The 12,192-nt window shown below is 38.5% G+C and overlaps 2 protein-coding genes across 3 annotated transcripts in view; both read left to right on the top strand.

Moving 5' to 3' along the window:
- afg2a (AAA ATPase AFG2A) overlaps positions 1–6,264 on the top strand; it is a 44,068-nt gene extending 37,804 nt beyond the window's left edge. Inside the window, exons 15-16 of one of the 2 annotated variants that reach the window (XM_039655131.2) lie at positions 1,375–1,539; positions 6,054–6,264. In XM_039655131.2, coding sequence (XP_039511065.2) covers positions 1,375–1,539; positions 6,054–6,230 — 342 coding nt within the window. In that variant the 3' untranslated portion in view covers positions 6,231–6,264. Of the gene's footprint in view, positions 1–657; positions 990–1,374; positions 1,540–6,053 lie in introns of those variants that run through there. The other variant, XM_089135147.1, reaches the window with a different exon arrangement.
- Positions 6,265–7,997: 1,733 nt separating this feature from the next.
- On the top strand, positions 7,998–11,688 carry spry1 (sprouty homolog 1, antagonist of FGF signaling (Drosophila)). Its single transcript, XM_039655144.2, has 2 exons — positions 7,998–8,263; positions 10,661–11,688. Exon 2 carries the CDS (start codon positions 10,716–10,718, stop codon positions 11,538–11,540), a length of 825 nt encoding a protein of 274 aa, XP_039511078.2. The 5' UTR covers positions 7,998–8,263; positions 10,661–10,715; the 3' UTR covers positions 11,541–11,688.
- Positions 11,689–12,192: the final 504 nt, after the last annotated feature.

The raw sequence follows: 12,192 nt of genomic DNA on the forward strand, positions 1-12,192 counted from the left end.
CAGTAAAGTTAGCTTCATTCATTGGGAGAAAATGTGCCCCTTTGGGGTTTGTAGTCTTTGTAATTACGTATTTTCACAGTCTTATACCTCAACGGTTTTACATCAAACTGCGACTTTCTTTACTTTAAAATGTATCTTTTAAATTGACAAACATCATATGTGTAATTCAGGGCACAATTCAAAATATTTGGTGTCTCTCGCCATTGACTACCATTCAATATTTTTCCGAAATAAGGTCCCATGGTGGTCGACCGGAAGGGGAGGGGCTTAGGCTCTCTATAGCGAGCAGAACACGAGGATTCGTTTGGTGTTCCTGGTGCTGGAGTGTGTTTACCGGGATCACGTCCGCTTTACACACCAGTGATCAAACTTCAGCACACATGAGATTATAAATCAATACGAGATATTATTATATCCAGTAAAACCATATAATTCAAGTCAAGTCAGTAGTTTTGTTATTACACACATTCGCTCACACACACACACACACACACACACACACACACACACACACACACAGGTGTGCGCTGCTGTAGATGATGTTTTCCCATCACATGTCCTTCCGTTCGTCTTCAGATGTGACACACACACACACACTGTTCTGACGAGGTGTTATGGTCTCTCTCTCTCTCTCTCCCTCCTCTGGCTTATCTTCAGGTGTCGAGCGCCCGACCTCTCCACGGTTTGGTTTCTTCCTCAGGATAATAGGAAGCAATGCTGCGGCTCGAACCAATCGCGTGTCGAGGGGTCGCAAACCTGCCGCGATGACTTCTCCACACACACACACACACACTTCCTCCTCACTTCCTGGAGGTGTTTTCCCTCTGTCTGGCCTTTCACCTGCTCTCTATTGATTCAGTGTGTCAAAGAGAGAGAGATACACACACACACACACACAATTGCACGTTCACACAAGAACGCACACACAAACATACACATCAAATTCTAAATTGTTCATACGATTATGAAATGTTGATAAATTGTTCCACCTAACTTTATTATTTATTTATTTATTTTGATTGATATATGAAGAGTTCAGATGCAAAAGCCTCTAAATGCCATTTGAAATTTTCTTCTTTATTGATGATTTTTATCAAGCTTGTATATTTAAGTTCAGTAATTTCACTTAAATGACAATTAATAGGTAATCTTCATTGCCATTTAAGTGAAATTACTGAACTTAAATATACAAGCTTGATAAAAATCATCATTAAAGAAGAAAATTTCAAACGGCATTTAGAGGCTTTTGCATCTGAACTCTTCATATATATATATATATATTCTATATTTCCTCTTTATTTCGATGCAGAAAGTGTTTACTAATGGTTTGTTTTAGTTAATAATAATAACTGTGTGTGTGTGTGTGTGTGTCAGGCTCTGATGCGTCCGGGTCGTTTGGACCGTGTGATCTTTGTCCCGCTGCCCGACGCCGAGACTCGACGGCAGATCTTCACACTGCAGTTTCGGAACATGCCGATCCATCCCAGCATACACCTGGAGGACCTGGTGACCCGGACCGAGCGCTACTCAGGAGCAGAGGTGAGAGGTCACTGCAGGGGTCAGAGGTCAGGGGTCACCGTATCAGTTGGTAAAGTGTTTTCACACTGTTTATAGGAGAGAGAGAGAGTGTGTGTGAGAGTCTTTTGTGTTGCCCATGAAGTATTTCTAAACACGTCTGACTTGCTGAAATGTAAGCGGTGTGTTTATTTGTGCTTGTGTTTTGTGTAAAGTGGGTTGCATGGTAACAACATGAACTGAAGAACTCTCTCACACACACACACACACACACACACTTGGTTGTTTGCGTGCTACTGTTGTCATGATGTGCAGAAGGTCAAAATTCTGGTGTTTGATTTGAGAGCAGGGCATGTGATCGGCCACACACACACACACACACACACACACGACACACACACACGACAGGACGCCTGATGCAGTTCCCGCCGGAGTCATGCGCTCTTTCACATTTAATCGTGTGTTTTCTGTAATATTGAAGACGTGTCCGCAATAAATGATCAGTCTTTACAGAATTTACTCTAACATAAAAAAAACTTGGAAACAAGAATCTTCACCATAATTACAGCAGAACATGAGTTCATATCTTATACGAGAGGCTCTCAGATATTGTGTGTCAATAAGTTGAGCACCGCTGATCACGTGACGCGTGTGATGGACTGGACCTGAAGCGATGGACGATTGGATAGTTTAGGTTCTGATGAAAGAGAGAATGAGCTCTGGCGGAAATACAGCAGAACTGCAGTCTGTCACACACACACACACACACACTCACACACTGTAATCCTGGGCTTCAATAGCAGCTCTTGTGTGTCTCTTTGCCCTATAGATGCAACATGAGCCATTAGAGACTCCACCCTGATCCTCTATTCAGATCCTCAAACACCAGTCACATGACCTGAAGATCTCTCACACACACACACACACACACACACCTGACCTCGTGAGGAAGATGAAGATCTCACACACTCATGGATACATACACACATAAATTCACATACACACATGCATACACGCCTGACCTTGAGAGGTAGATGATCTCTCACACACACACACACACACACACACACACACACACACTCACAGTCACTCACACACACACACACACACACACAGTCAGAGAGAGACGGTGCTGTTGGTCGCAGTAACTGACCTTAGATCAGTCCCGCTCGTGCTAAAGCGGCTCAGTGTGTCTGAACAGGAAGTCGGCACGCCCACTTCCTGTTCTGGTGTGAAGATCTGCTCTTTAAATGAGTCGCGGTCAGGCTTTAAATATCTCTCGTCTGAGCCGCTGGAATAGGCGGTTTCGCTGGTTAAAAATAGTTTTGTAATTATAGGAAATGATTTTTGCACTGCGTGTTCGTCCTTGAATGCTGCGCTAATTTGTGGTCAGGCGTTTTGCCATCAAACCACTGACAGACAGAAACACAAACACAAACACCAGCCTCAGTGCACACAAACACACACAAATCCTAAAGAAATCATACACAATCATATATAAATCATACAGAATCAGAAAGATATCATACAGAAATCATACAGAATCCTAAATAAATCATATAGAATCATAAAGAAATCATATAGAATCATAAAGAAATCATATAGAATCATAGGAATCATAAAAAAATCTTACAGGAATCATAAATACATCTTACAGAAATTATACAGAATCCTAAATAAATCATAAAGAAATCATACAGGAATCATAAAGATATTTTACAGAAATCATACAGAATCATAAAGAAATCAAATAGAATCATAATGAAATCTTTCAGAATCCTAAAGAAATCATATACAAAAAATTATACAGAATCCTAAATAAATAGTACAGAATCTTACAGGAATCATACATAATCATATACAGAAATCATACAGAATCATGAAGAAATCATATACTAGAATCATACAGAAATCATAAAGAAATCATATATAATCATAAAGGAATCATACATATTCGTACATGAATCATACAGAATCCTAAGAAAACGTATAGAATAATACAGAATCATAAATATATCTTATAGAAATCATACAGGAATCATAAATATATCTTACAGGGATCATACAGGAATTGTAAAGAAATCATATACAGAAATCATACAGACAGAATCCTAAATAAATTGTACAGAATCTTACAGGAATCATACATAATCATATAGAAATCATACAGGAATCATTTAGAAATCATACAGAATCATGAAGAAATCATATATTAGAATCATACAGAAATCATACAAAATCATAAAGAAATCATATATAATCATAAAGGAATCATACAGATTCGTACAGGAATCATACAGAAATCATACAGAATCTTAAAAAAAATCATATAGAATAATACAGAATCATAAAGATATCTTATAGAAATCATACAGGAATCATAAATATATCTTACAGGGATCATACAGGAATTGTAAAGAAATCATAAAGAATCCTAAATAAATAATACGGAATCATAAAGAAATCATACACAATTATAAAGACATCTTACAGAAACCATACAGAATCCTAAATAAATCGTACAGAATCTTACAGGAATCATACAGGAATCGTAAAGAAATCATAAAGAATCCTAAATAAATCATACAGAATCCTAAATAAATCATATAGAATCATAGGAATCATAAAAAAATCTTACAGGAATCATAAATGCATCTTACAGAAATTATACAGAATCCTAAATAAATCATACAGAATCATAAAGAAATCATACAGGAATCATAAAGATATTTTACAGAAGTCATACAGAATCATAAAGAAATCATATAGAATCATAAAGAAATCTTTCAGAATCCTAAAGAAATCATATACAAAAATCATACAGAATCCTAAATAAATAGTACAGAATCTTACAGGAATCATACATAATCATATACAGAAATCATACAGAATCATGAAGAAATCATATACTAGAATCATACAGAAATCATAAAGAAATCATATATAATCATAAAGGAATCATACATATTCGTACATGAACCATACAGAAATCATACAGAATCCTAAAAAAAACGTATAGAATAATACAGAATCATAAATATATCTTACAGGGATCATACAGGAATTGTAAAGAAATCATATACAGAAATCATACAGACAGAATCCTAAATAAATTGTACAGAATCTTACAGGAATCATACATAATCATATAGAAGTCATTCAGAATCATAAAGAAATCATATAGAATCATAAAGAAATCTTTCAGAATCCTAAAGAAATCATATACAAAAATCATACAGAATCCTAAATAAATAGTACAGAATCTTACAGGAATCATACATAATCATATACAGAAATCATACAGAATCATGAAGAAATCATATACTAGAATCATACAGAAATCATAAAGAAATCATATATAATCATAAAGGAATCATACATATTCGTACATGAACCATACAGAAATCATACAGAATCCTAAAAAAAACATATAGAATAATACAGAATCATAAATATATCTTACAGGGATCATACAGGAATTGTAAAGAAATCATATACAGAAATCATACAGACAGAATCCTAAATAAATTGTACAGAATCTTACAGGAATCATACATAATCATATAGAAATCATACAGGAATCATTCAGAAATCATACAGAATCATGAAGAAATCATATATTAGAATCATACAGAAATCATAAAGAAATCATACGTAATCATAAAGGAATCATACAGATTCGTACAGGAATCATACTGAAATCATACAGAATCTTAAAAAAAATCATATAGAATAATACAGAATCATAAAGATATCTTATAGAAATCATACAGGAATCATAAATATATCTTACAGGGATCATACAGGAATTGTAAAGAAATCATAAAGAATCCTAAATAAATAATACGGAATCATAAAGAAATCATACAGAATTATAAAGACATCTTACAGAAACCATACAGAATCCTAAATAAATCGTACAGAATCTTACAGGAATCATACATAATCTTACAGAATCATAAACAATCATAAATCATATACAGGAATCATACAAAAATCATACAGGAATCGTAAAGAAATCATAAAGAATCCTAAATAAATCATACAGAATCTTACAAAATCATAAAGAAATCAGACAGGAATGCATGATCAGTTTCATCATCATCTCAGTATCCCGGATAGCTTGAAGAACTCGATATTGCAACAGAAACTTCTGTCTGTTTTCCACACTTAGACACAGTTGCTCCGTCACGCTTACAGATCACAGATGGAGCGTCACTGGAAGAACACAAAAAGCTGGAGGTTTATCGCATTTAGTGGAGAGAGAGCTCGACTGAGTACAGAGAGGCCGGAACTGCTAGATCTGATGATTTTTCAACATAAATCGACACAAACTTGTACATTAGATGTGATTAATCGATTTGATACTTTAGCATATATTGGATAATCGTGAATAAACTTGCAGTAGTTGTAGTAGTTCAAGCGAACAGATGAATAATGTAGAGTGTTTCTCTTCTGATATTGCAGAAAAATAGGAATGCAAAAATATTTGTTGTAGTTTCATCAACTGTGTGTGTGTGTGTGTGTGTGTGTGTCAGATCACAGCGGTGTGCAGAGAAGCGGCTCTACAGGCGCTGCAGGAGAACATCGCAGCCGAACACGTGACCCACACACACTTCCTCGCCGCGCTGGACGCCGTCACACCTCGAATCCCACAGTCTCTGTTACAGGCCTACGAGAAATACCAGCGGGAACACGGCGGAGCGCGAGTCTGAACACACACACACACAATAAACCACCTTTACAACAGATCACGCTGGTGACTTCTGACTCTTAAAACACATCAAAGGTGATTTCTGTCTTGATAAAGATGATTTAAAGTCACAGAAGAACATTTTTTTAATTCTGTAGAAAAGCAACAATATTTTTGAGAAGATATCGTAACCCAAATCGGTGATCTGAAGGACCTGGAATGAACACAACTCTCAATGTTTCATTAAATCAGCTTTTTATTTATTTTTTTAAAGCATCAAAAACATTTTTATGAAGCTGCACAGTTGTTGTTATTATTAACTAAACCCAATTAAACACGCCTTCTGCGTTCAAATGAAGTGGAAATATAGAAAATATGATCAAAATATTGAGCTCAAAATTACTAAACTTCAAAAGAAATTAAAATGAACACTGGGGTTATAAAAAATAAAAGCTAATTCAATAACCACAGTTCATTTATTTGATCAAAAATACAGCAAAAATTGTGAAATATTATTATGATTTAAAATTACAGTTTCTGTGTGAATATACAGTAAAGTGTAATTTATTCCTGTGATCAAAGCTGAATTTATCATCATTACTCCAGTCTTCTGTGTCACATGATCCTTCACAAATCACTCTAATATGAGGATCTGATGATCAACAAACATTTATGATTATTATCAGTGTTGAAAGCATTTTTTGTGAAAACATACATTTTATTTTTCAGTATTATTTGATGAATAGAAGGTTCAAAAGAACAGCATTTATTTGAAATATAATCTTTTGTAACATTATAAATGTCTTTATTGTCAGTTTTGATTGATTCAATGCGTCCTTCGTGAATAAAATGAATTTCTGTCTAAAAATCTTTCTGACCCCAAACTTTTGAACGACAGTGTGCATACTACTTCAACTTATGAATAATAAATATATCACCAGTAATGTTCCATTAGTTAATGCATTAGCTAACCATGAACAATACATTTATTACAGTATTTACTATGTTAATATTTAGTTATCGTTGTTAATAAAAATACAGCTGTTCATAGTTAATGTCAGCTCATATCTGTTAACTAAAATATACACGGATGATCTTTTCATTTTAATAGTGTATTAGTAAATGCTGAAATGTGTGTGCGCGCGCGTTTGTGTGTGTGTGTGTGTGTGTGTGTGTGTGTGTGCGCGCGGCTCGTTTCCATCTGAATGCATGAAATGACTTTGTGCTGAACTTTCCTTTCTCATGTATCCGGATGCAGCACATCCGCCCCACACACACGCACACACACACACTGAGTGGGTTTGAGCTCTTAAGGTCGCACCAGCAGTGCTCGTATGTTTTCGAGTTGTTTCACTGCACAATCGGCTTCAGCAAAACGCGTATAAAACTCTTAAGGAGATTTATTTATATCATCAACATTATCTGGAAGATTTTAAAATATGGTTTTCAAGCATTCCCGAATCACACGAAACAACACAAGTGTAAAATGTTACAGAAACAAACCTCGGCTTATATGTTATATGCTCATATTAACAAATGTAGCTAGTATTTAATTCGCAATAAATCTAGAACACAGTGTGCACTCAGTATCGAGAGCGCGCAATGTGTGTGCGTGACGCTCAGAAGCAGATGCGCGTTTCTTTCACACGATCCACCTTAAATCCAGAGGTCTCTTGCCCCTCCTGCATCTGCCCCATGATCCTCTTTCATTCATCAGTGTGTGTGTATGAGTGTGTGCGCAAAAACAGCACACGCATCTGATCCGACACACTCACGCAGAGTCTGGCGCGCGGATTGCCCGACGGACGCGCATTGCGCTAAAGGAGCTGCGAACGCGCATTTATTCGTGGATTTAACGGGAATCTTTCCGCTGTTTCTCCGTGGATCAAAACCTGATCATATTCAGAACATAATCCCGATGTGAAGAGTTTCCTCGGGATCTTACGCTCGCGGGCATGCGCTTTACGCGCTGATCTTTGTGGATCGTTTTGGACATGTTGATGGATGTTTGGCACCAGGACTGATGGATTTGACATTATGGGAGTCTGTCTGTGGGTATGTATCATTTCGCACACATGCATCGCTGTTGTTTAATGTGGACTAGATGGAGAGTGTGTGTGAATCTGTGGCTCTTGCTCTCCACAGGCCCCCGACCGCAAAAATACACGCGTGTATTAGGCTACTCAACTTCTGTTTAATTATATTATCCACTTCAGCCTCTGTATGTATGTATGTGTGTGTGTCGTGCGTTCATGCTCAAACACACACACACACACTCCTCCCCCAGCGGGCTTGTTTTCATTCATAAGTTAGCCTATTTTTCTTTTCTGGGAAAAAAAAAAAACGATTTCTGTATTTTTTATTAACTAATTAAAAATGCACGGTTATGTTAAACGTACGATAGGGATTAAAAAAAATATGTGGCCTAATAAATGTGTAATGTTATTAAGCGCATCCGATAATAACGGAGAAGTGTAAACGCGTGATGAAGTGTCTCGGTTTCTGAAAGGCCGGAGTTTCCGAGTCTCCTGCATATTAAAGCTCTTTGAGAAGCTGTGTGTTTGATTTGAAGTCTTCCTGCTCAGTGTGGCTCTGCATTTTAATGTTAACCAGCCATACACATGCAAATCAGCACGGGAAGTAGTTGTACTTACTTCAGTTGTGTGCTTATTGAGCTCGGTACAAAGTCTTGTTAATAGTCAACTCTCTCTCTCTCTCTCTCTCTCTCTCTCTCTCTCTCTCTCTCTCTCTCTCTCTCTCTCTCTCTCTCTCTCGGGTTAAATGGCTCTGTGAAAGAGCTCGAGACACACGCACGTCTGTAGATCTGCACACGTGAACGCGCATCAGGGTGTGAATTGTGTGTCCAGGCGGTTTGACCCTCTAATTAAGGCTTGAAACCCCCAAAGGAAGTCAAAAACAAAAGCTTGGGGGCCTTCAGTGTGTGTGTGTGTGTGTGTGTGTGTTTCTCACACGCTTCAGTAGTCACGCTTTTTACCAGTAAACTCTTACAAATAAATAAGATTTTCGCAGTGGTGTAAAACAATGTTTTATTCCCTATATCCTTTTGTGTGTAAAGTGCAAAATAAGGCACACCTTAGTTTGTGTGTATAAATTCACTATTTTCCCCACATTTATTTTACTCGTCTAGTTTAAGGATATGTAGGCTAGTAACTACGTTATTAGAGTGATATTTTTCTCCTCGATATGTGACAACATGCCCCACACATGACCATATTACAGCTCAAAATGTTATTCGAACTGATATACAAGACGAACTAAAATGTTTTGTCAATAAAATACAATTGTTAGCTTTTTCCGATAAAATAATGGCGATTTTTAATAAATAAAAATAAACTAATTTATTATGAACACAACGCAAAACTCTTCAAACAGATCTAAACACGAAACAAACGAGTTTTATAATTCTTGAATAATAATTAACACCAGTCCTTTATTCGTCTTTCTCTCAGTAAAGAAACAGACCAGTTAAGTTTGTAAACTGTTGATTGGAGGAGATTTACTTTTACTTGCCATGTACTTTTGCTATAGCCTAGTTAATAAATGTTCAGCTACATCTTTCTCTGTTGTTTAGTGTTGATATGGTAGTAAATAAACCAAGTTTCGTCATGTGTGGAAACATTTAAAGCATGCTAGGACGCTCCTGATTATCATTTCATATTCATTATTTCATAAATAACTGCAACAAAAGTAATTTGCATTAGAATATCAGAAACTACTTGTTTGTTGTGTTTTAATGCACATTTTAAACGACGTGGTTGTAATTATTCATGAGATGTAAAGAAGGTGCATTATTTTTTTTTATGATGCATTATACAAATAGGTTTACAAAAAAAAAACAATAAAGTCCCTCTATTTTATCTCTTAAAAGTCATCTTTGATCACCAAAATTACATTTTAAAGTTTTTTCCTTGAAAAAAAATTGTCATGCCTTAAAATATATTGAATGTAACTCAACACCCTTGCCTCATTTAGTATGTGCGCTTCTATGAATATGCAAATGAGCCCCGCCCCCACTCACTCAGAGATCCACTGGTTGACGATCACACGTTGATCTGATTGGTTACAAGGTGGTTTGTGACGTAAGAAACACCAGCGATTTCAAAATGCTCAGCAATGCTGTCCACTTATCAACTTACAGACGGTTTAAGCGTATTAAAAAGACACATAAACAACATTAAACGCTGGATTTACACCACAGGGGGGCTTTAAAGTGTTTGGTCTCGGTGGACTAGATCTGCTGATGAACACACACTCAGATTTAGGCAGGTGGAGCTGGGGAGGGGGAGGGGTCAGAGGACGCAAGCGACAAGTTGAGCAAGCGATCTCATTGGCTGCCGGATTACAAGAGGCCAATCAGCTTGTGCCGTGAGCTAATGATGTGATTGCATGTAAACAAGGCGCTATCTTCTAATATCTCTCTCTCTCTCTCAGGGTCTCCGATGAACATCTCATCAGTGCTGTTGTCTGGAGTTGCTGATCGTGTCTCATGGATCGCCGCGGTCGGACCGTCAGACATCCGGAGCTCCCGTCCGGGACCGTCCTGTCCCTGGATCAGATCAAAGCCATCCGCTCACGTAACGAGTACACGGAGGGCCCGGTCGTCCCGCACCGACCGGCCCCGGCGCCGCGGACCCCGGACAAGCACGAGAGGACTCACGAGGTGCTCCTGGTGAACCTGAACAACAACTACGAGCACGGATCGGGTCGTCCGCCGGCGCTCAGCAGGTCCACGAGCTCCGGGAGTAACGAGAGCAACGGGAGCGTGTCGTCGGAGCAGGGATTGTTAGCGTCGAACAGAACCGTACGGACTCAGCCGAAATCGTCCTTGCATCCGTTTCTCCCTCCTCTCAAACAGACTCAGACGGAAAAGCTCGATTTGCATTCGTACATCTGCGAGAATTGCGGAAAATGCAAGTGTGGCGAATGCACGGCTCCGCGGACGCTCCCGACGCGGCTGGCGTGCGACGGCCAGTGCGTGTGTTCGGCCGAGAGCGCGGTCGAGTACGGGACGTGCATGTGTTTGGTGAAGGGGATCTTCTATCACTGTTCTAACGACGACGACGTCGGCGACCCGTGCGCGGACCGGCCGTGTTCGCTGTCCAATCCGCAGTGCTGCTCGCGGTTCCTGTGCATGGGCCTGATGTCGGCGCTCTTCCCGTGTTTGCTCTGCTATCTTCCCGCTAAGGGTTGCGTGAGAGCGTGCGGCTCGTGTTACGACCGCGCGAACCGGCCCGGCTGCCGATGCAAGAACTCCAACACCGTTTACTGCAAGATGCAGAACTGGAACCAGACGGCGGGAAAACCGTCCTGATGTGTCGCGAGAGACGCGCTATGAGCCGGGAAGCTGAATCGCTGCTGCGGGGTGTGGAAAACAGAGAAGGGGGAGGAGTTATGTTAATGAGCACATGCAGTCAAACCAAAGAATTATTCAGACATAATTATTGGGTTGTTTTAACCCAACTTTAGGTCCGATATGGAGCAAACGTTGGGTTAAATCGCTGGGTTTGTCCATATTTGACCCAGTTTTTAGTGTGTAGTGTGATCAGGACGCTTTAGTTAACTTAAATAAAGTAAACTGTGACATATTACACCCAAAACATTCTTCATACAGTGGACTAATTTATATAAAAATGAATTCTGTAATCGCTAATGCTCTTTTTAGACACACACTGAACAACTTGAAGCATTGCTTGAGCTAAACTGGTATTATCTAATTGTGTAGTTAAATTTAACAGATATTCAACCGAAGGACGGACAAAACCAGTCAAATATCCACTGATCTGAGAACGCCGTATTTTATGCCAATTTTCTAAACTATAAACTGTGAGAAATGTTGAAGGTGTCTAGGGTTGGGTATCGTTTGAATTTGAACGATTCTGATTCCGATTCCGATTCCTTGTTTCGATTCCGGTTCCTAACGATTCTCGATTCCGATTCCTTGTTTCGATTCCGGTTCCTAACGA

Source organism: Pimephales promelas, chromosome 9 (assembly GCF_988280905.1).
Source record: "Pimephales promelas chromosome 9, fPimPro1.hap1.1, whole genome shotgun sequence".
Taxonomy (NCBI): Eukaryota; Metazoa; Chordata; class Actinopteri; order Cypriniformes; family Leuciscidae; genus Pimephales; species Pimephales promelas.

What these genes read in the sequence shown, in the direction of transcription:
- spry1 (XM_039655144.2), top strand. Translation starts at nt 10,716, where the DNA reads ATGGATCGCCGCGGTCGGACCGTCAGACATCCGGAGCTCCCGTCCGGG.